The sequence below is a fragment of the Rousettus aegyptiacus genome, unplaced genomic scaffold (genome assembly GCF_014176215.1).
Source record: "Rousettus aegyptiacus isolate mRouAeg1 unplaced genomic scaffold, mRouAeg1.p scaffold_m13_p_15, whole genome shotgun sequence".
NCBI classification, from domain to species: domain Eukaryota; kingdom Metazoa; phylum Chordata; class Mammalia; order Chiroptera; family Pteropodidae; genus Rousettus; species Rousettus aegyptiacus.
In genome coordinates this window covers 10,550,886-10,576,255 of record NW_023416290.1, presented here as the reverse complement: position 1 = coordinate 10,576,255, position 25,370 = coordinate 10,550,886, and the positions used below count along the sequence as shown (strand labels likewise).

The window sequence follows — 25,370 nt, the reverse complement described above, 5'->3', positions numbered from 1 at the left end:
ATTAATATCTTGTATGTAATTGTCAAACAAAACAAATTTATAGAATGAATTTAAAATTAAAATGAAATTCAAATTAACTATGACTTAATTGGACAGATGATATTTTGCTAAAATTAAATTGCAATGTAAATATGGTGCTAACTGCAACAGATTGCACCAATTTATCTTTCCATATGAGCATGACAATGTTTCTTCACAGCCTCACCAACACTAGGTATTATCAAACTAAAATTTTCCATCTGAGTGGGGGAAAATGGTATTTTATTTCAATTTGCATTTCTTTAATCGAAATAAGTTTAAGCATCATTTACAGCTTGTTCAACATGTCTATTACTTTTTTATAAAACTCCTTGACTATTGTTCACTTTTCTATTAAGTTGTTCATCATTTATTTATGATACTTCATAAATTAAGGCCTTTGTCTGTTTTCCTGTTTGTCATTAACCTTTTGACTTTTCCTGTGGTATTTGAGACTTATGGGAGATTTGTTTTTTGTTTTGTTTTATTTTATTTTTTATTTTTTAGGTAAAATTCATATATAGTGAAATAATCAGATCTTAAGTATACAATTTGATGAGTTTTAACAAATGCATACACTCCTATAGCCATCACATAAGATACAGAACATTTCCATCACCTCAGAAAGTTCTTCATTCCCTCTTCCAATCAGTTCTTATCTCCACAGGCGATTTATGTCACCATAGATTAATTTCCCTTTCCTTGAACTCCATATAAATAGAATCATACAGTACATACTCTTTTGAGTCTCTTTTACTTAACATGTTTGTCATGTTTTTTTGAGATTGACCCAGTTGTGTGTATCATTAGTTCATCATTTTTATTAATGAGTAGTATTCTATTATATGAATATACCAGAACCAGAATTTGTTTATCCAGTCTCCTAGTGATGAAGATTTTGGTTTTGCATGTTTTTATAGTATAAACAATCTTCTACAAGTCTTTTGGTGGACATGCGTTTTCATTATCTTAGACACTTAGGAGTGAAATTGCCGTTATAATGTAGACATATGTTTAATTTGATAAGAAACTGCCATTTTTCCAAAGTGGTTTTACCATTTTAAATTTCTGTCAAGGTAAGATTCCTGTTGACTCTGTCCTCACCAACATTTGGTATTGTCAGTCTTTCTCAATTTAGCCATTCTAGTGTTAATGAAATGGTATCTCACCATGGTTCTAATTTTCATTTCCCTGATGCCTACTGATTTTGAGATCTTTTTCATATGCTGATATATCTTTTATAAAGTATCTATTCAAGTCCTTTGCTCACATACTTTGTCACATATGTATGAAATTTTTCTCCCAGTCTGAAACTTGTGTTTTTTTCTTAAAGGTATTTTTGATGAGCAGACTTTAGTTTTGATGAAATCTAATTTATTGTTTTCTTACATGTTGATGTTTTATGGGTTCTGTTTAAGGAATCTTTGTCTACTCCAATGTCATAAATATATTATTTTATGTTTCCTTTGAAAAGCATTTCGCTTTTACATCAGGCCGTTATCTGTCACAAGTTAATTTTTGTATATGGTTTGACATAGGAGTCAAGGTTAATGTTTTTCCTATGTATTTATCTAATTTTTTATGCTATTGAAAAGATTTTCTGTTCCCCCATTGAATCATTTTGATATCACCATTTGAAAATCAGTCAAACTGTATATAAATTAGGTATAAAATTGAATGGGGTATAAATTTATTTGAACTTTTTTTGTTTTTTGACCCATTTGTCTATAATTACGCCAATACCACACATTTTTTATTATTTTAGCTCTATGTTAAATTCTGGTGACATGACTTTTTCCTTATTTTTAGTATTTTTTTTCGCTATTTTAGGTTCTTTTCATTTTCTTATAAAGTTTAAAATCATTATGTTAATACCAACCTTCCCTCCCTGACCTTCTTTCCCCCAGAAGCCTTTAATCATTCTGATTGGGACTGTATTTAACTTACAAATCAATTTGGGGAAAAATTTATGTCTTAACAATGTTGGGTCTTCCAGTTGTTGTATATAGTATACATCTCCATTTATTTAAATCTTCCTTAATTTCTCTCAGCAATGTTTGTAAAGGTCATGCACATGTTTTGTTGTTGATTTCTAATATGTATTATTTTTGATGCTATTAAAATTGTAGTGTTTTATTTTCATTTTTCAAATATTTGCTGTGAATATATAGAAATACAAATGACTCGTACTCTGACTTTGTTCTGTATTTTTTTTTAAAAAAATCCTTAACTAATTCCAACATGTAGCCAAATTTGAGGCCCATTCTATATAACTAGTTTCTCAGCCTGACTATTCATTAGAATCACCTGGAAGAATTTTAAAATTTATGTATATGACTGTGGTCCACCCCTAGAGATTCTAATTTCCCTGATTTGGGGTAGGGCTTGGCTATGAAATTTTTTAAAACTGCTCACATGATTTTAATGTAAGTTGAGAACCACTGCTCCATAGGCTAGCAAGTTTCTTTCTAAATCTCACTCCATTTTATGTATCTTCAAACTAACACCCAAACACTCTGGGAATGGCACATACTGTAGACATTTTATAGCATCCACCTACCAACATTTAAGGGATGCTGCTGCTTCCTTTTTTGTATTGAATGTGTATGTGTGCTCATCACAATTGATTGCATGCACCAGCAAGCTGTGATTTCTGTGGCAAAGATTTGAAAGTTGAGCTAAGATAATTATGTTTCTTAAAATTTAAATTTGAGAAATGTAGAGGCCAAGGCAATTGGAAAAGAGATTAGAAAGTAAAAGCCTGTATCCAGAGTTACCATGATACATAGGAAGCAAGATAAACAGGTTGGGCTCTTGGCAAGCGTAAACACAAAAATTCTGAATAAACAAAAGATAGCAATTCAGAAAAAGAGGAAGGCCTACTTCAAATGTCACCTTTCTGTTGCTTTCACTTTCTTACAGGAAGAAACAATACTCTTTTGAATATACTCATGATATTATTTCAGTATTTATTACATTGTGTTTTAGTTTTTTGTTTATGTCTCTTTCTGTTTCTTGGTTGTGAGGTTTCCAAGTTAAGACCAAGTCTCATGTGTGTTCTTATTCCTGGATCAAGAGCTTAGTAAACATTGAATCAAATCAAATTTGTTTGTGTAGCTGTTACATATCATAATTTATGAAAACCAAATATTAAGTAATGGTAATGAATAATTTATTATTTTTTTTCTAGGCTTTTGAATTTTAGTATAAACCTTGTGCCCCGTGGTATACGTCATCCAGTCTCTGCTGAAATTTTTCCTACTGTATCCAGAAATAAGTATGGAACTGGAGCAGTTAGTATTCAGGCTGGCAGTGCTTTGCTCGCTAAAGGTGGTATCTGCTTTATAGGGGACTTGGCTTCACACAAAAAAGATAAACTTGAACAACTTCAGTCAGGTAAACAATATTTTTTTCAAATTAATTTTCACCTGTTTAACTTATAGTTTTATCAGTGCCAGGAAGTTACATAACAGTTAAGATTGTCTTGTACTCGTTTTAGAAATTAAGAAATTATAGTAAATGACATTTCTTATTTTACCTTTATAAATAAAAACAGAGGAGTTTAATGGGCAAATGTATTGTTAGCCTTTGCTCTCAGTTGTACTAATACATGACTATTGGGCCAGATTTATTTCCTTTTCTTGTTTTATCACGTTAGCTAGGACTTCCAAAATGATATTGAAAAACAGTAGTGAGAAGGAACATATTTGTCTTATTCCTGATCTTAGCAAGAAATCTTTGAATTTCTTACCATTATGATACCAGCATACTTTTATACATTGTTGGACTTGATTTGCCAATACTTTGTTGAGGATATTTGCATCTATGTTACGAGAGTATTGGTCTGTAGTTTTCTTTTCTTGTAATGTCTTTGTCTGGTTTTGGTATTATAGCAATTCTAGTTGGGCCAGATTTATAATTAATGAGGGTATAGACAGATGTGGACTGGGCAAAAAGCAGTCAGGACCTTGCATTCTTAGGATACCAGCAAGAATATATAGCAGTGCTCAGAACACATAGTGAATTGCCTTTCCCTACAAGAGAAGGCAGAAATAGAACTACACTAATACAGTCCATTGATTTTTGACCACAGCACCAAAGCAAGTAAATGGAAAAGGAAAGTGTTTTCAACAAATGATGGTGGAACATCTTGCTATGTATATGGAAAAAAAATTAATATCTGCTCACCTCAACTATACACAATAGTTAAAGGTAGATCATAACATAAATGTAAAAATGAAAACTGTAAAACTGTAGAGGACAATATGGGAGAATATCTTTAGAAGTTAGGGTAGGCAAAGATTTCTTAGAACCCAGAAAGCAATACACAGAAAATAACTGATAAATTGGACTTTTTCAAAACTAAAAAGTTAGACATATCAAAAAAAACCTATTTAAAAAGTGAATAGGTAAGCAAATAGAAAATAATTGCAATACATGTGTCTGACATAGGACATATACCTAGAATATAGAAATGTTTCCTACAAGTCAATAATTTAAAAAACAACATAGCAAAAAAATGGACAAAAGACTTGAATAGTGACTTCACAAGGGAAAATATACAAAATGACTAAGAAGCACATGAAAGAATGCTCAGTGTTATTAGTTGGATATCAGTGAAATGAAAATAACCACAATGAGATACCAACACTCACATCCTAACAAGTATAGTTGCACAGAGGCCCTCTTCCCCTTAGACGAGCCTGGCACTTGGTTAAAACTCTATTGTCATCATCTTCAAACTTTTAATAATTTTGTCTTTGAACTTTTGTAAGGAAGTCCAGTAAGACAGTGGAGCTTGCACATGAGCAGAGGAGATACATTCATACATGTGTGCACCATACATTGCTGTCCTTATTTCATACAGCATTTGCAATCACTATGTAGCTTCTGTAACACAATTTATAATCAGTTTGAGTCTCGCCACACTCTCATACATCGTGAGTACACTGCAGTTTAGTACTCATCATGCATATCAAAACATCTTCAGCTGGGTAACGGGGAGCGAATAGGCCCAAGAGGCCACGCTTTCCATTCAAACCAGACTTGCTTTTAATATAGAAGGAAGGGAGTGGCATTCTAAGAAACACAAATAGCCAAGGAACCCTATCATATCTTTTCTTTCTTGGTTACTTCTGTGTATTTACCAACCACTTATACTGAAAATGATGATATAGGAGGAAAGGGAAAGTTAGGGCAACCCTTAGTTTCTTTTCTTTCAGTCTTCCTTTTATTCATCAGTAAGCTGGAAGTAGAGAGTGTCGGTGAAATGTGTGCATATCAAAAAGCATTTCCACTGTTCTGGTAAGAAATATACACACACACACAAGCTACAAAATATTAGTGTTTCAATATCTGAGTCTTAGATTTGTATTTAAGACTGGTATTGCACAATATAAAAATCAATGATAGAATTCATGCCAATATTTTAAATTTTAGAATGGTAATTTTATTAAATTTTTTGGTAACAGCTTTATTGAGACATAGTTTACATACCATTCAATTCACCACTTAACATGTACAGTTTACTGGTTTTTAGAATATTCACAAGGTGTACAACCATCACCTCTGTCTACTTTCAGAACATATTCATCACCCCAAAAGGAAACTCCATACTCATTAGCAGTCACCCCCCAATCTCTAACCTCACAGTCCCTGGAAACCGATTCTGCTTTCTGTCTCTACAGTTTTGCCTATTTTGGACATTTCTTGTAAATGGAATCATACAATCTGTGGTTTTTTGTGACAGGCTTCTTTTACTTAGCATAGTGTTTTTGAGGGTCATCCATATTGTAGCATATATTATTACTTTATTCCTTTTTTAAAAAATTTCGATAAAATATACATAACAAGAGTTACCATTTTAACCATTTGTAAGTGTACAATTCAGTGGCATTAAGTATATTTACAATGTTGTGCAACCATTGCCACTATCTGTTTCCAGAAATTTTGCATAATTTCTAACAGAAACAGAAACTCTGTACCCATTAAACAACAACTCCCTCTTCCCTGCTACCTCTATCCCCTGGAGTAACCTGTATTCTACTTTCTCTATGAATCGGCCCGTTCATAGAATCTCATTTCTTTTTATGGCTGAATAACAATAGTCTATCTATTTCTCTCTCTCTCTCTCTCTCTCTCTCTCTCACACACACACACACACACACACACACACACACACACACACACACCGCTTTTTAAAAAATTATTCACCCGTTGATGAACATTTGGGCTGTTTCTACCTCTGGCTGTTATGATAATGCTGTCATAAATATTGGTATGCAAGTATATGTTTGAGTCCCTATTTTTGACCTTTTTACTACCTAGAAGTGGAATTTCTGGATCATAGGGTAATTCTGTGTTTATCTTGATGAGGAACTACCAAAATTTTCCAAAGCAGGTGCACTATTTTACATTCTCACAAGTAATGCATGAGAGTTCTAATTTCTCCATATCACCCTTATTACATTTTATAAGTAATAACATATTTTTAAAGGAAAAAGCTTTATATAGTAGTACTCTGAGCAGCAGTTTTCCACTTATTTTTGAATAAGAAGTCCACATTTTCATTTTATGGTAACCTTCACAAATTATGTAGTTGGTCCAGGCTACCAGAATAATAAAAATTAAAAAGATTGACAACAACTAATGTTGCCAAGGATGTGAAGAAACTGAAATTCTCATATGTTGTTGATGAGGATATAAAATAGTATACCATTTTACAAACTGCTCTGGCAGTTTCTATAGAGTTAAATATATATTTACCCTATGGCTCAAGAAAAAGATAAACATATAAAGAGAGACTATTATGAATGGAGAGAAGACTAATTTGAGAAATATTTGGGAGATAGAATCCTCGTAAGAGGATTGGATTCACAGATTGAGTGGTTATAAGGAGTAAAGGAAGGATAGAAAGAGAAGAGGATAGTTCCACATTTTTTGTTTGGGTTTTAGGTAGATTGATGGTAATACCCCTAATTGTGAGGAATGCACACAGAGCCATTTGAGGAGGAGAAATAATGAATTTGGTTCTGTACATATTGAATATTTTTCCTAGCCATTGTAGTTCATATTCTGTCTTTTCCTCTTTTGCTCCCACATAGATGGTTTGCTTTCTATTATTTTTTGCACGTACCAGCCTCCCTTGTAAGCCTACGCTTCACAACCAACCTCCTAACCCTCTGCTTATTCCACCCAGACGCTGACCACAATTCTGGCTACATGCTTTGGACTGCTGGTTTACGTGAAGTTATGGGACACGCAAACATTCAAATATTTTTCTTGCTTTTTTCTTTTTGTGGCAGATTCTCTAATTTAGCCATTCATATCTTGCAAAACAATCATATATACTTGTGTCTTTACTACCTAAATTTTAGACAGTAAAATTCTATATACTAATATTCATTATTGATTTGTAGATATATAGACCAAAATGAACTTAAATAACAAATGAGTAATGTCTTTTGACTTAGTTATGGAAAGCAGAAACATCACAGTATACATCTCAGGAAAGAAGTTTGGGGATGATATTGATCAACAAATGACATTTCCAGTTCAGTGCAGTTTTTGGTCTTTTGTTGATTTGGATTCATCATCAAGAAGGAATATACAGAAAACCAACACTCTAATTGGTCAGATGGTAAGGAATATGTATATTTTATTGTTAAAATGTTGTTCAAGGAATTTAGCCACAGGTTTTAATGTTTTTGTTGTTCTTAATGTTTTGTATTAACCTATTTCTATACTTAATTGGGTTCTAGAATTTAATAATAACACAGTTTGAAATTTTTTGTTTCTTTTAGTCATGCAAAGCAAATGTCTGCTCCTTAGAAATTATTATTTGAATAGGTAGTAGGGGAGGTTTTAATGAATAATGTATAAGAAAGTTCTTAATAAAGAGCATTTAAAAAAAATTGGTCACCATAAAGTTCCATGCTATTCAGGAATCACTTTAAGTAATAATTAATAATAATAAATAATTAGAATTATAGGTGTATAATTTAATATAATCAAATATTATAATATAAATATATGAATAATTTAAATAATTTATAGTCATTTCCAAAATGTTTGTAAAAATATCAGAGTTTGATATTTGCCTTTTACATTTTTGTTTGATGTAGGATTGCAGTTTGATTCCAGCTAATCTTGAAGAGGCATTTGGATTATTAATTAACTGTAATGAATCATCTCCTTGCCACCCATTTCTTTCTACTGTGCAACATACTTTAAAGAAAGCCATTGATCCTGAAGGGCTGCTTTATGTAGCTTCTAAACAGTTTACAACTGAAGATTTTGAAAAGGTAAAGATAGAAAAAATGATTACTAAGAATACTTATGCTAATGTTTCTCAATTTAAATAGAACTCTCTTTGAGCATTCAATTTATTTAGGATTCTTTTATTCCAGCTTGCTTCTAGCTTTAATATTTTAAGGACATTGTGTAAAAAATATTTAGAATTATAATTAAATAAAAAACTGTCTGAGGGTATAGATATTAAAATTTTGAGCTTATTCTTTTGTCCAAATCACCATAGCTTAAAGAATTTCAATGAAAAGAAAACCAAAATATTTCTATAGAAAATTATGATGAGAAGCTGTATAGACATAGAGTTAATTTACATTTTATAAACTATTCAAAGGGATTTCTTTTATATGAATACATTCTGCATTCTGACTTTAGGGAATGTCTGTCATGACATACTAACTACTTTTAATGTCCTGACATGAAACATGTGGCAGTTTCAGAGAACTTGAGAGTAGGTGATACAAATTTAGTAATGATTTTCATAGTTATTAAAGGTGCTCAAGTATTTACAAGTGAAGCCCTTTGAGTATTAACTATTCAGAAATCATCCACGCTTGAGTTAAATTATCTTGATAGGATAGGTGAGAGGCAGGGAATATTGGGAAGTGGGAATTCATAGATCATTAATTTTTTTTTTCATATTTGCCTTTGTTGTAGGCATATTGCATGGGTAAAAGGTTGAAAGATAAGGTAGATTTAAAAATGAATTATAAGTATTGTTTATTCGCATAAATTAGAACAGAAAAAGAACAATATTGATATGAAAAGATTTTTTTTTTGTTTTAGTGTATAAGAAAAAAGTAGTTTGTCTCTAGGAATTAACATAATAAATATGTAGGTACACAAATGACCTAGAGAAATTTTCATCTAGTTTTTCCAAGACAAACAAACACAAATCCTTGGATTTATTAACTAGTCAGGTATTTACTGAATACTTTATATATGAACCTATTTCTATTCTTTTATAATCTGACAGAAACAACTTTTTTTCTACTTTATCATTTAATTGAGATTAAAAACAAGATACATGAAACAATTAAGGGACAATTTATGTGCTAAACCAGGTGGTGCTGACTGTAAGTATTTTAGGATTCAAAAAGGAAGATATCAACTTAAATTAAAAAAAAAAAAAGAAGATATCAAATAGAATGCAAGAGTTGGGAATATTTCATAGATGAAGTAAGACTTTAGGGCCTTAAGGAAAGGTAAGATTTAGATGACAGGAAGGATAGACATGCTAAACAGAAATAAAAATAGAAACAAAAATAGGCATAAAAGTAGAAATGAGTAAAGTATAAATGAGTGTACATGGAAAACCATGAGAAGACTTACCTGACTGATACAAAAATTACATTATGGAGTCATCAGGATTAGGAGTTGGAAAATTTACAATAAGCCTTGAAGCTCAGGCAAAAGAGGTTATAGTTGATTTGTCAGACCAAAGAGAAGATTTGTGGACTTTACTATGCTAGTGTAACAGTGAGAATAATATCTCTAAAAGATAAATCTGTCTGTCGCAGAAAACTGATCAGATGGAATATGTTACAGCCTGGGCTCTCCAAGAGGTATCCTGAGATGAAGCTTAATGTATTATTGCTTGTTCAGGAGTGTTCTTCTGTCAATCCCTGTAGAAGGGAGAAGGGAGAAGAATTGGACAGAGAAAGGAGTCAAACTGTGATGTAGGCCCAAGAATAATCTTTGCAGGCCCCACAGTGAGCTCTGGAGCTAAAGCGACCCATCAGAGTTGTCCTGCTTTGGACAGAAATAGAGGGGCTTTATAAAACCCTCCTCACTTCCACCTCAGTCAGTCATTTGTTATGGGCTGTCCTGCGGCAATCCCTGAAGAAGTTGACAGCAATTGGAGGCCAGTGCTGACAGCACTCCTAGTAGCTGGGCAACAGTCTTTTCCTGAAGGAGATTGTAGGTGGCACATTACTGTGTCTCCATATGGTAAAACTTAGACAGGGCTACCGATGGAATTAGTAGTAGTATTATCCAACTCTGAAGGCCCAGAGGGAACTGTAGAGTATAAGGAGAATAAAGAAGGCAGTACATATCAAACCTAGGACAAATCCAAATCCTTTAAAAAGTCATTTTTAAATTATAAATATTACAGTTAATAGCAACCTTATTATGATTAATTTTTCATTTTGGCTCTACGAGTTTTAAAAGCAGGATGGTGAAAAGTTTGGAAATTATGTCATTGAATAAGAACTTAAGGAACTTGGAATCATTCAGAAAAAAAAAAAAGCACTAAACTAAGAGAAAACAGTGATAATCATTATGTTGAAGACTTATTCTCTACCCAAATCTTACTGAATCTCTAAGGCCCACATTCACAGTAGTTAACATGGTGCCTGCCACATTGCTAGTGTTTAGTTGAGTTTTTTAAAAGGAAGATAGGGAGGTAAGGAGAATAAGCCCTAGGGCCAATGAGAGAAAGTTATAAAGAAATAAACTGTCAAATAATTAAAACTATTCAAAGGGAAATGAGATGCTGAGGGAAGTCTCTCTCCCATTGAAAGGTTCCAAGTGAGCCTTTATTCCACAGGAAGCAAAGACTTAATAGTCATTCCAATATATTTCACAGAACATGTCTGCACGAAAGGGTTGATTTGGGGTAAACTTTAATATTCTTACATGTATTAAGACTATGATTTAAAATGCTCAATGACTTTGGGATGGCCCCAGATAATCAATTTTAATATAAATAAAATAGGCCAACTTTTAATAATAAAGTGACTCTAGATTTTTATAATATAAATTCTATAATAAAGTTTGAATCTCTTAAATTTTTCACACTTTTAATTTAGCTGCTGGCTTTTGCAAAGAATTTGAATGTAGAATTCAGCTTGGAGGCAGAAAGAATGATTCATGGCTATTATCTAGCAAGTCGCAGAATCAGAACAGATTCTATTTGTGGATCAAAACTGTCATCATCTGCATTAAAATATTTGTAGGTATACAGTGTAAAATTTTAAAGCCAGTGTTGACTTTTAAATGATGTGTTTAATTATCCTACTTATTTATCTGTTTTATTTGTTTCTTTGATTGCTGGTTGATTGGTTTATAATTTACCCTGTTCTAAAAAGTTTAAGTTGACTTAATAATTCCTTTGTTATGTTGTTACATCATTTGTTTTCGCGAAATTAGTTTTTATTGGTCCCTCTGTATAAGATGTGTCTGAGAAAAGTGTACTGATTTCAAATGTAAATGATTGTTTTTTAAACTGTGGCTGTTTATGGGGTAGAAGAAATTTTTCCTTTTTTCTTCTTGACTTTTCTGACTGGTCTAATAATGAATTGACACAAAACAGATTAACAAGAGAAAATAATCAAATTTAAATTACCTGCATACATCTGGGAACCCCACATACGTGAGAAAGTCAAAGACCTCACGTATATGAGAGGTTCAGGGATGGAAAGTTAAAATGGGTATATATGGCATTCTGAGCTAAGGATGAGGTAAGGCACTGTGGCGTTTCAAAGGAGAGGAAGTTCATTCATAGGACGATAAGAAGAGCACAAATTCAGTAATTAGATGTTTGCCCTGCCCTATAGATGGGTCACAAAAAGTTTTCTCTGGAAATAACTCTTCACTTGGGCCAGGCCCCGAATTTAAATTAAGGGAGAGGTAAAAGTTTCTCGTGAGCTCTCAGGATATCTCTGTTGCCTTCAGCTCAGAATGATTCCCATGCCAAAATGGTGCATCTTGGGGAGGCCTGTTTTGAACATGTTCATATTCAAGATTCTTTGTAACTAAACCTAGAAAAAGAGCTTCTTAAATATATTGTTCCTTGTACTTTTAAATACTTTAATAGACTCATCTGTTATTGTTTCTTGAAAAGTTTTTTAAAAAAAACAATTTTTTTTATAAAAGTGATGTATGGACATAGTAAAAGTATAAAATGATGAGTAAAGTGTCCTGTGAACTCTACCCATTTCTATCCTGGTTCCTAGAGATAATCACTGTTAACGGTTTTTGTGTATCCAGAAATTATTCATTCAAATATAATGCATATACAAATATGTAATTTAAATATATGCTATATAATAATACATATTTATGTGAATATGTTACATATTTTAGATGCATGTTATTTAAATAATATAAATACATATTATAACATATAAATGTATATTCATATGGGATATTCCCTTTTGCCCAACCAAATGGAATCATGCATGGCGTACATATTATACCATCACACTATCAGCACATAAAGAATCACCTCATTCTATTCTTATAGTTGTATTCCAGTTACGGTGTGTGGTAATGTAGCTGTACAATAATTTAAACAGTCCCCTATTGATAGATCATTACTTCATTTGATATAGATTAATGTATAATCTCAAACAAAGTATAAAGTAGGACCAGGAGTAAAGTAATCCATTAATAAATAAGTATCTTTTTGTAACTGCATTATAAAATAAGACAAGTGAAGGACTGGCGGGGAATGTCAAGTATAGGTCTATAAGAAATAAATATGTTTAATTTCTCCAACTGTATGTTTATCTTCATAGGACTGAAAAATACTAAAGATAAGACAAGGTAGAAATCAACTGTGATGTTTTACAATGGAAAAAAGAATTATATAATGCTTTCTATTTTCTGAAGTAATATTTAAAATACTCATATCAATATTCAAAGGTTAAAAGTTTTGAAAGTCTTATTTTCTCATAGTTATTTTCCTCTGTAGTAAAAAAGATATTTTTTTTATTTAAACTCATATAGCCTCAGTTTACATTTGACTATATTGATCCAAAAAATAAAGCAGAGTTAATTTTACTATAACTCTGCTTTTTCCCATCGTAGAAATAAACACTAGAGGTGGAGATGGGGGTTTATAAAATTGCGAAGTAGATGAACCACTACTCAGAAAAGTCATAAACCTTGAATTTCTCTCTACTTTTATAAACAGGTACCTAATAACACTATCCTTGCTTTTCTAAAGAAGTGGAACTGAACAGTGCTCTCTTCTCTTTTCCTGAAAAGCTGTTTACATATTCTGTCATGGTCAGCTTTTCTGGAAAGAGCTTGGGTGAAACATCAGGAATGTGACAACCAAATTTGTAAATAAACAACTGGTGAGATCTTCACAGGTTCAAATGCCAGTCTTAGTCTAACAAGAAAAAAATTAATAAGATAGATGTAATGTCCTCGATTAGATCCCAACCTCCCTAGTATAAGTACGAATAGATGGGAAAGGGAGGTGTGGTTAATATGAAAATGACTTGAGATTTCATTCTTTTTATACTTAATATGAGTAAACAATGTAACATGGCTGTTAATAATACAGTGATTTGGGATTGCATTAATAAAATATGGTCTCACAAGTAAGAAAATGCTAGTTCTGTCTCTACTCTGCTAGTCAAATCACACCTGTAGTACTGTACTGAAAGGAATATTAACCAAATCTGGTCACCAGGAGAATAGCCAGGAAGGTGAGGGGCCTGAACATTATGTCTCATGACATATTAAAGGAACTTGGAATATTTATCTTGGAGAAAAGAAAACATGGGGCAACTAGGAAAGCTGTCTTTGAATATTTGAAGAGCTATCACATTCAAGAAGTATTAGGCTTATTCTATAACCCCAGAAGACAGAACCAGGGACCAGTGGGTGGAAACTGCAGTAAAATCAGTTTCAGCTTACATTTATATAATCTCTGTGGGTGAACCCCAAAATTTTCTGGTCACTTATTTGAAATCATGACAACCCTATGAATTATTATTTTCCCCATTGTATAGCTGAGCTTCAAAAAAAATTTCAAATTAAATAATTTATACAGAGTCACACAACTAGTGAATTCTGGTGACTTAAACCCAATTTTTCTGATTTCCAAGTCTAGAAATCATTCAAGTACATTACATATACCTAATTAGAGCTTATGGGAGATTTTTCAGATAATCAAAGGTAGTTTAAACATAAAAAATAAAAGAATGAGTTGCCTCATGATTCCTAGTGAATCCTAGGAAAAGTTCAAAAGAGACCGTATAATAATTAGCCTGGGATATTGTAGAGAAAATTCAATTATCTGACAAGAGTTTAATTGATCTCAAAGATCTAACTGAAATTTCAAGATTCTATGGGATACAAATAGATGAAGAACTAAAAGAGAATACCAAGGATGTATCAATAAGAGATATTTAGTTAGGTTAATTTTCCCAATTGTGTATTTATCTGCACAGAACTTGGGGAGAGAGTTATAGAATAATAATAAAGATAAGCCAGGTAGACACCAACTCTTTGATAATAAGTCAGGATACTTGTTTGTTCTGGAATAGTCTATTCAGCTTGGTAGGAAAAATGCTTTGAAAAGAAACTTATTTTTTTTTTTAAGTAAGAATATGCTGATCTTTAGGGTATGGCTTATGTTCGCATATGTCTTGGTTTGTTCCTGCCAAAAAATATATTGTCTTCTATAATATCAACATATTTTGATTTGCATCAATTTTCTTTTTTTTAGAGTTTCCCTATCTGAAGCCCATGCTCGACTAAATTTAAGGAATAAAGTGATTAAAGAAGATGTACTAATTGCAGCCTTACTGTTTGAAACATCCCTCACATTGAAATATGGTAATCTTTTAAATTATTAATGATGTCTACAAATAATTATATTTAAACAAATATTTTTCATCTGTTAAATTAAAATTTTGTATATGTTTTAAATATTATTTTCAAGAATAATAGATTTCTATGAGGTAAAGCCTGTTTTAATTTGAATATTTACTAATTATTTACTAATTATTTATAGATAGTATCATCTGATATTAAGTTCTTTATTGTGCATGACTATTTCTATACTTCAACTTTTACATTTTTAAAAGAATTTTAGAAAAAAAATCTACTGAATACAACACATGAAATGATTTTAAACTTATTTTCCTTTAAAATAACATGCAACATTTAATTGTCATGCAGTTCCCCACAGTGGAGTTAGTCACTTAGCAAAAGAAAATGTGATCATCTTTGCATGACCACCTTCTCTGAATCGCTAGTTAATATTATGACTATAGCATTTAATTATTTGAAACAAATGAAGCTTACTGTGGTTTTTCTAATAAAAACATGAAAGAGCTCTTAATGTAAGAGTGAAGAGAGTTATTCTCACAAAGTTGTTTGTTGAATTAGATGAGACTTTGATTTTGATGAGCTGTACCATAATTCAAACCAAACTTTAGTTCCAATCCTGGGACTTTAAGGATGCTTTAACACTGACTTTTCTGTGTATATATGTTTAGTGCTTAAATTTGCTTAAAATTCAATTTATATTGTATAAATGTAAATTAGAACATTAGAGCTTTGTTCTACCAATATCTAAGTCACATATTCATAATTTATGATCCATGAATATTTAGAGAGCCCTAGGGATTTGTGAATCCCTAAATTATATGTAAATTTGTATATGTATTTGCTTTATACTTTTTTTGCTTAGGGAAATAAATGACCCCTAGAAAAGGTTGATTATCATCCTGAATTAGTTTTATTTACCAAAAAAGAAAAATCTCGTTTCTAGTCAATACTAAATAAGAGAAAGGATATATTTTTTATTTTTAATTTGCTTTATCTTTACTTATTGTTTTTCTATATTTAAAACCTAATTGATAAAATCTAAGACATTTTATCTACCATAAAGAAAAAATGTTGCCTATTTTACTATGACATGCCATCAGAATTGTTAAGATACAACTAGATTTCAGTAAGACAAAAAATGTACATCTTTGAATTTAAAAACTATGCTATTATAATATTAAGTACTCTTTGATAGAAGATGGCTATTTTTACTTGGTAACTATTTTGTCAAGACTTTTTTGAAGCATTTAAGAAAATGTTTGTTGAGGCAAAACTATGTGAAGTTTTTTTTTCTTTTAGGTACTTTTTGTTTTCATAATAAAATTCAGTTAGGTGTATTGATTTTGAAGTCTTAAGCAAGACAATGTTAAGAGCTCCTTAAATAGTAGGGAAATCATCCCTGCTCAGGGGTATTTTTCTTGGATGCAAAGACCCATAGGTTGTGCTCATGAACTAGATTTAGAAGTTGGAGCAGCAGGGAAAGAGAGGGATTAAGGAAAACTCACTGGTGTTTGCCTTGAAAAACTAAGTAGATCATGGTGCCATTTACCAAGACTGAAGAAAGAAAAAAGAGTTTGGGAGAAAGGTCAAATTATAGAAGTTTGAGATATCTTACAGAGACATCAATAGACAGATGTAGGAATCTGGAGTTTCAAAGAGAGTTCTAACCTAGAAATATAATTCAGGAATCATCAGCACCGAAATGGTGCTCAAAGCCATGGAATGGATGAATTCGCCTAGAGACTCTAGGACTGTCCTTGAAGAATCTTAATAATTAGAAATGGGGTCAAGGAGGAAGAACTAACAAAGGAGACTGAAAAGCAGCAGCTAGAATGTAGAAGGAAAATCCATTGTAGTGTTACAGAAGCCAAGAAAGGAGGGAGCAGTGTAGCCGACTGTATCACGTGCTGAGAATTTGAGTAAAATTGGATTTGGCAGGCTAGGGGTTAGATGGCCACGATCGGAACTAATTCAGTGGAGTGGGAATTTGGGTGGGTAGGAAGTGAGGCTGTGGAGATAGCACACATAGACTACTTTGAGATGTTTGACTATGAAGATGAGGCAAGAAATAGGGTTTTAGCTAGAGAAAGATATGTGGTCCAGGATCAGATTTTTCTTTTAAAGATAAGATAACAGATCATATGATGCACAATAGAGTGTAAATTAATGATACTACAAAAAGAGGGGAAGATCAAAGGAGTGAAGTCCTTAAAAAGGTGAGAGGGGACGGGATTCTGAGCACATGTGAAGGTATTGATCTCTAATAGAAGAGTCACTTTATTTTATAGGAGGGAAGACAATGCATACAGGATCAGGTAGGTCTGTAGACAGTTATGTATTCAACACAAGGTCAACAGCTAAAAATGAAGGGTTCGAGGAGAGGAGAATGGAATATAATAGTCATCGTAGGGGACAGATGAGTAAGTGTGCTAGAGGAACTCAGCAGGGTTGTCAGGCAGTGCAAGTGCCCATTTGAGGTTTCTGTGATCATTTAAAGTGAAACCAAGAAATGCTAATTACATGTGTGATTTTCTGCCCGTAGGCACAAAGTAAATGTTTGGGTACATACAGAGTTGAGGTTTTGATAGGTGAAGGTAGCAGAGTGATGCCAAGGGGCAAGGGAGTATGGAGACTGGCAAGGGAAAGGTTCAAATTGGTTAAAAAGGGGAGCTGAAGGAAACAGATTGGAGGTCTCTGAAATAGAAGACCTGGAAGCTGGAAATAAAGGAGGTAGTGTAGGGGAGCAGGACATTTGAACTCATGGTATTTTGAAGTAAGTTTCTGGTAACACCAGTTTCCTGTGACCTTGAGAATATGTGGTAGAGACAAAGGGGAAAAGGTCAGGAGTTAAATGGAAATCACCGAATGGCAAGCATTAGGGAAGAGAGGAAGGTTGTGAGACAGGTGCTATGGAAGGGGAAAGGTCCAGGAGCCGCTGGGCATCAAAGGAGGAAAATTTTTATCAAGCAGAAGATGGGCAAGAATGGTCTGGAAGCAGACAAGGTGCAGCATGCAGGCACTGATTCTGGCTTGTGATACTAAGGTGTGTGGGGTGTTTGAGAAGACACAGCTTTACTTCAGAGAACCACAGGAAAGCAGTGTTCTCAGGGAGAGCAGGTCTCAGGTGAGGTGAAGCAGTAAAGGGGGCAGTCACAAAAGTCTGAGGCTAAAAATGTTTGCTGATGACAGACAGCTCTAGAAAGGTAGACACTGTCTGCTTGGCTAGCAGTTGTACTCCTGGCCAGGCACATTTAGGTACTCATTGATGAATTAATCAATGAAACAATTTAAGAGCTTAACTCCTACAACAGTAGTCAAAGATTTTAATTGTAGAAATATACATAATATAAAATTTACTATCTTAACCATTTTTAAATGCATTGTTCAGTGGTGTTAAGTACATTCATATCCATTCTCCATAACCTTTTCATTTTCCCAAACTGAAATTCTGTACCCATTAAACAACAACTCTCCATTCTCCCCTTCCCCCATCCCCCGACGATCACCATTCTATTTTCTATCTCTATGAATTTGACTTCTCTAGATACTTCATATAAGTGGAATCATGTATTTATCCTATCGTGTCTGTCTGGCTTATTTCACTTAGTATAATGTCCTTAGGGTTCATCCATGTTGTAGCATGCATGAGAATTTTCTTCCTGTTTCAAATTGAATAATATTCCATTAGATTATCAACCAAAATACATATATGCATATATATCGCCTTATCAACCAAGATACATATGTGTGTGTGTATGTGTGTGCATGTGTATATATGTATCACATTTTGTTTATCCATTCATCCATCAGTGGATGTTTTCCACCTCTGGTTTCTACCTTTGGCTATTGTGAATAATGCTGCTATGAACATAAATATACAAATATCCCTTTGAGAACTGGCTTTCAATTATTTTGAGTATATACCCAGAAGGAAATTGCTAGATCATGTGGTAATACTGTTAATTTTTTTTGATGAACCGCCATATTGTTTTCCATAAAGGTTGTACCATTTTACATTCACACCAATAGTGCACAAGCGTTCCAATTTCTCCATATTCTTGCCAACAGTTTTTTGTTTTTGATAACAGTCATCCTTATGGCTGTGAGGTGGTATCTCATTATGGTTCGATTTACATTTTTCTAATAGTGAAATTGAGCATCTTCTCAAGTACTTATTGGCTATTTGTATATCTTCTTTGGAGAAATACCTACTCACGTGAAAAGGGTTGCCTTTTCAGTCTGTTGATTGTCTTTTAATGCACACAAATTTATTTTGATGTGGTCTAATTTTTTTTTTTTGTTGTCTGTGCTTTTGGTATTCTGTCCTAGAAATCATTACCAAATCCAATGTCATGAAGCCAGTGTTTTTCTTAAGGGTTTTACGGTTTTAGTCCTTACATTTAGGTCTTTGATCCATTGAGTTAATTTTTGCATGATGTAAGGGTAGGTACCAGCTTCATTCTTTGCATGTGGATATTGTTGTCCCAGCACCATTTGTTGGAAAGACAGTCCTTTCCCCACTGAATGGTCTTGGCACCCTTGTCAAAAACCATTTAACCATGTACACAAAGGTTATTATTGGGCTTTTATTCTGTTGCATAGGTTTGTATGTCTGTCTTTGTCAGTGGTTTTTAATAATTGAGAAATGTACAATGTCTTTCCCTTGGCCCACTTAACCTTTATCAAATATTAGTGTTTCCCTACCTTCTAATACCTCCTTCTCCCTACTTCTTCCACCTCCTTACATCACCATTCAACTTCAAAACTATAACGACTATTTTAATAGATGGCAAATTTCTGTAGTTTCCAAACTTTAAACATCTACATATTTCTCCCATTGGCCCTGGTACCACTTTGTACTTTTACTGAACCTATTTTCTGGTCTCAAAAAAAAAAAAAAAAAAAAAAAAAAGATTAAAATAATCATTATTGAAATACTCTATTAAATAGGTCAGACTTAATTTTAAAACTTTCAGTAGAACATTTTGTTGAAAATGTAATATATTAGGAATTTTAAGGAATATTCCTAATTTACACTTTTCCTTCTTCACTTAGGGGCCACTGCATTTTGTGTTGCTCCAAATGCAGTATTTCCTTTTGAACTGTATAATGAAGAATATTTAGAGCAAAGGGATATCTATCTGACTCAGTGCCAACAACAGCTCCTACAGTTCATTGCCGCATATGGACCTGGAACAACTATTTTTGCTAGCGATGAATAGCCAATCTGAGGAAAAATCTTCTTCATTCCCATTTCAGCAGTGGAAAAAAGTGCAAACTGATTTTTGAAGTCACGCTTCAGGTAGTGCATATTACAATGCCTTTAAAAATATGAATTAGCTCTTCAAATCAATTGCTAATGGAATAATCATTAATCCAGGTACCAAAGCCAATAGCAGTTTAGAACTTAAGAGAATCCTATTTAAAAATTTTGGTTAGCCCAGTATACCAGTAGTCAACAGATAAAATTATGTCGCAAGCTAAGCAATGTAAAAAAATGGTTAACTTTTATGTAGTTCCCTTGATTCGTCACAAGATGGCAATAGCACTTTAAATGACTACCTACAAATTATTTTAAACCATTTTTTTCTTGCACTTGTGAACTTGACAAATTGATGAGTAATTTATGTAACCAGAAGGCTCGAATATAAGGATCTTCATGTTTTACTAGATATTGACATGCCCAATATATGTATATTGTTTTGGAAGCCTTAATTACAGTCAGGAAAAGCCTTGGAAATTTCCCATTTTTTATAATCTAGGTTAAACAAACTAATTTACATCAAATCAAGGAGCAAATGGCTCTTTAAACCCAAGTGGTTACAAGATACCAAAAGGCAAAGAAACCATTTGCTAATGCAGTCATTTTTGGAGTGAAAATATGTACTCTCTGAAAAAGGCAGACAGAAAAGCTGTATTGTAAAATCTCCAAATTTTTTCCTAAAAGGAATATCCCTTGCCAAGACACTACCATGCACTGATTCTTTAGAAATTGGTACTTCAAGGAGCATCTTAACCATAAGGTGGACATCTAACTCTGTGAGACTTTTGACAAGTCATTCACTATTTCCTTAGTCATTTGACAATATTTATTGAATATCTACTAGTGCCAGACTAGTTTTCAGAAGGCAGTTTTTAAAAACAAACTAGTTCTATCTTATTTTGTGGCTTATCTGTATTTTAGTTTCCCGGGTAAGGCAGAAACATTTCTATTTTACAATTTTAAAGTGTTGGTGTTCTGTTGAAGAGGACTAATATTGAACACTGGGAAGGATGGTTTTCCTAAGTTGCCTCTGATGTGGTTATGCTGCTGTACACATTTTATGCCAACTCTGATGAAAGCAAATGCCTTGACCCAGGCAGTAATTGTTTTAGAATTCTCATCAGTTCTCTGGACAAACTGGACTACTGCCTTGATTTTCCTTAATATTGTACACTACTTATACTAGGATTGAGATTATTTTATTCAAATATTAAAGCAACTAAAACAAATTTGCAGGTTCCAGGTGAATCTTTTATTTGCAAGCAACAGTTAATTAGGGAGCTAAGGAGATTCCAAATTACAGTTGTTCCCCACCCTGTATCATGGGGTATATTCCAGGACCCCAGTGAATACCAAACCCTACACATACCTGAAGTTTAAAAATTAGGCAGTGAGAGATTTAACTAAAAGAACGATTATACTGCAAGTTACAAGGATTAACACAAGCACTGCCATGAGGCAACTGATTACTGGGCATGTAATATGTAAAGATTCCTGCTACTCAGAATGCAATTTAAAACATGATTTCTAGATTTTTCATGTTGTTTGCAGACCACCAGTAACTGAAACTGAAAGGGGAGCAACTACTGTACTATTTTTAAGGCATAACAGCAGGTTCTGAGGGGAGGTCAGCACAGTTATCTAGTATGCATTGAATAGAGCCTCCAGAAATCCTCTATAAGGCAAGAAAGGGTATGAGAACTGGAGGTACTAGAAATGTCTCCCCGGCTGTCCACCACTTCAGTCACTATTCACAAACGTGCTAGTTATTAACAACATACTATCCCAATATTAAAAACAAAGTTTAACTAGTGATGATGAAAATGGAGCTGTTTAAGGACTTGATATATTTTGAAAACAGATTTTGTTGCCCAGCAATTAAAAGTACTCAAATACGCATTTTCTATATAATTTATTGAGGTAATCCATGTTAAATATTGATTTTATTAAAATATAAATTTTTGTCATTTGCTTCATCTTCTTAACTAATTCATTTTTCCTCCCAAAATGTTGCATGCCACATCTGTGGTGGAAAAAAAACAACAACACAGAAACAGTGAAAATCATTCTGTACTCAAACACCAAGGAAATCAGCTCACACACAATGGCAACAGGAAATGGCCCCAGCCCTTTATCAGATACATTTGAATTATCAATAGATGGGGTTCCTTGACAAATCATTTACCTGAGGCAAGGGATTTTTAAACAGCACAGCTGGACTTGATCATTCATCTGCAGCTACCTATATGCTGAGAAGAACATTTCACCATTTTAGTAAAAAAAAAAAAAATACCCAAAAAGTCAAAAGATAGTTCACATAATCTCAGTATAGATTACTGGCACCTCAGTCTTAAAATGATTTCTTCAAAGAAACCCTCAGCTGGGTAAACGGCAAAAATTTAAGTCATCATTGTGCCAGTTATTAAACCTGTCAAAAATGTATTAAGCATTTTTGGTACTGTTCTTCAGGAACAATACAAATGTGTTAAAAAGCACACAATTTAACATTTACTTTCGGTACCTTGTTACATGCAGTTGTGCTCCTAGAGGTTTGGTCATCTTGTTAAATTTTCGGAAAACATTAAATCATGACATCTTCAACTCCTAGGCTCTGTTGCACCTGAAAATTAAGTTTTTCATTATGAATTATTTGTACTTGAACCTGTTTGTTTGGCATCTTATATGTAGGAATGGTCCTATAAGTTTTTTCATTATCAGGAACCACAAATGTACCTATACATGCAGTTTTCCTGACTCCTAACCCATTTTTTATCAAAAACATCGAGACGATATAGAATTGTTTTAACACATATCTAATGGAACACAATAACATACTTGTTGCTTAATTCTATTTTTTGGTAGTCGAAACTGACAAACCCAAAATTTAAAGTTATCTACAATAATTTAAGAATGTTAGTCCTTTTGACTGATTAGGCTCTAACAATTCCTTAAGTGATCTTTGCAAGATGGAAATGGATTTGTCAGCATGAGATAAGCAGGGAAAACGGTGGCTATATATTTATGTTCTTCACTGTGGCACTATTGATTTTAAGACATGATAGTCCTAATGAGTACCCAACTATTGCTTTTCTGTCTCAGAGCTTGACAATGATATGAGCCAGGTTAAAGGTTAGATATGACACCAAGTGTACAAACCTCCAACTAAACACATTACAATAGCAAATCTAACAGTTTTAGAGCAGACACATTTTTGTTGGCATCATTACTGAACACTGCCCTATAGAATTAAATCCCAAGTTGCCTGAAAGCATACTTAGGTACTGCAAAGGGCATGGCCAGGGCCACCAGTCCTACAGGATACATTCAGGAGGATAAATCATTGAACCAGACATCTACAGGAAATGATTTATGAAGACATCAAATGCTGGACCTTGCAAAACAATTTATCATTTTCAAGTCTTGAAATGCTGAAATATCTCACACAATATCTAGAACAGACTTTAGGTTATGAATAATTCCAACTTGGAAAATTTTAGTTTAATGATTCATGGGAACTGAGAACTGCAAGTGTAGTCCCATTTGTGTAAAACCTGTAACAAGAAAAAAGAATGTTTGGGGACACATAATGAAATTGCTATCTAGTCCACTACCCTCAAAAACCTAAGAGCCTGGACATAAAGATCCAGACGGGCAGGCACCTCAAATGTAATGCAAGAGGAATGAGACAGGGAAGAAAATAGATACTATGGTATTGGTATTATTCCAGCTCTTAAATGAATTGGTGCGCTCTTGTGTATTATGTTGCAGAATGTACATGCATATCCACATTTTTATCAAAAATTTAGTTTGTAAATAGCATTCAAGCTACTCAGGTCTCAAAAGCAAGGATTGTAATCCCAAATATAAACTACTTTAAGCCATCACATTTGCACTGTTAAGATTGTTTTGGATAAAGCAACGCATTTCAAATTTGGGGAGAGAAACCACAAGACTATGTTGTCTCCTCAATTAGACACTCATTCGAAACTTATTTTTTATTAAGCAATGTTCCATTCCAGTCTCCCGGCTGTTGATCAGTTTTCTGCTCTACTTCGTCCAGAAATACACACCTCTGTGTAAACGCAAGCACCTTAAGGGTGTAGCAGGCATTTACTGGCCTAAGAGCCTTCTATTTGGTATTGTTCTCCAATTTCAATGCCATATCTTTGGCGCCTAATTGCAAAGGAAGATCGAGGAACAAATGCCAACAAGTGTTCCACTGTGTCGGTAACTGTTAGTGCGCAAACTGTCCTCGGTTAATTTTAAAAATCAAAGTACAGCTGAGTAAAGGTTAATACCTAAGAGAGAATCCCGTCCCAATTTATAAAGTGCTCCCTTACGAAAGATAAATCGCCCATTTAAGGGACCTGCTACCGTATACTAGGGATACCGTAGTATTCGCACAAAAAGGTTTACGAGGGATATAAAGGAGCTCTGCCGAAGGCTCGGGGGGAACACGAAGCCACAGGCCGTACCTTCCAACCGCCTCGGAACCAACTAATCAGTGGTCTTTAGTTTCTGAGCTGAGATTTGGAATCCCGCCTTTACTAAAGAGAAACGTTGGCTAAGCCTCGCAGGTGGCTACTCACAAATGCGACTGAACAGATGGCGCGGAAGAAAGCTCGTGGCCGCGTCAACTGGGGGTGAAAGGTGCCTTCTGGGCCGACCTCGCGACGGTGCCGACCGCTCGGCTGCAGCAGAGTAAGGGACGGAGACCACCAGAATGGAAGCCCCAGTCAGAAAGAACGGAGGGTCCCAAAGTGGTCAAGGGCTCCGACAAGGAGTCGGGTCCCCAGCAAAAGGAGAGAAGCAACTAGGACCGCGGGAACTCCCACCTTTAAAAGCCTGACGACCGGCCCGCAGGCGCTGCCGCCCGGGCCGCGTGGGCCGCATGGCCTACAGGTCTCCACGCGACTTCCCCAGCAGCAGCCAGGCGGAAAAGGAAGCGCGGCGGCCGCCGGCGGCTCTTAGGCGCTGTCGGCCTGGCTCCTCCCCTTCCGGGCCTGGCCCCGCCCCCGCAAGCGGAGCGGGAGGCGGGCTGGGGGCCGCGTCCTGGACGTCGCTGTCTTCCTGAGCCTCTCGGCCTGAGGAGGCGTGCCAGACCTCAAGTTTACAAGAGGGTAGCTTTCGGAACTTCCATAGGGTCTTTCCAGGCTCATGAGAACCTCATCTAGAGCTAATTCATTGAGTATGTAAGTGATAACCT

At 34.2% G+C, this 25,370-nt stretch overlaps 1 protein-coding gene, 1 long non-coding RNA gene and 1 other non-coding gene across 6 annotated transcripts in view; 1 reads left to right on the top strand and 2 right to left on the bottom strand.

Moving 5' to 3' along the window:
* MCMDC2 (minichromosome maintenance domain containing 2) overlaps window positions 1–21,272 on the top strand; it is a 32,499-nt gene extending 11,227 nt beyond the window's left edge. Inside the window, exons 10-15 of one of the 2 annotated variants that reach the window (XM_016152917.2) lie at window positions 3,209–3,414; window positions 7,491–7,657; window positions 8,142–8,321; window positions 11,139–11,281; window positions 14,795–14,904; window positions 19,957–21,272. In XM_016152917.2, coding sequence (XP_016008403.1) covers window positions 3,209–3,414; window positions 7,491–7,657; window positions 8,142–8,321; window positions 11,139–11,281; window positions 14,795–14,904; window positions 19,957–20,123 — 973 coding nt within the window. In that variant the 3' untranslated portion in view covers window positions 20,124–21,272. Of the gene's footprint in view, window positions 1–3,208; window positions 3,415–7,490; window positions 7,658–8,141; window positions 8,322–11,138; window positions 11,282–14,794; window positions 14,906–19,956 lie in introns of those variants that run through there. The other variant, XM_016152918.2, reaches the window with a different exon arrangement.
* Window positions 21,273–22,061: 789 nt separating this feature from the next.
* Window positions 22,062–25,117, bottom strand: LOC107514825. Of its 3 annotated transcripts, none has more exons than XR_001597886.2 (4): window positions 25,000–25,117; window positions 22,686–22,784; window positions 22,350–22,413; window positions 22,062–22,187 (listed from the first exon to the last, which is right to left on the bottom strand). It is a non-coding gene; the product is annotated as an uncharacterized LOC107514825 (long non-coding RNA). The 3 variants fall into 3 exon arrangements; XR_001597885.2 differs by having other exon boundaries at window positions 24,754–25,095; XR_001597887.2 differs by lacking the exon at window positions 25,000–25,117 and adding an exon at window positions 24,640–24,760.
* Window positions 22,500–22,584, bottom strand: LOC118612079. The gene has a single exon (XR_004954786.1). It is a non-coding gene; the product is annotated as a small nucleolar RNA SNORD87 (small nucleolar RNA).
* Window positions 25,118–25,370: the final 253 nt, after the last annotated feature.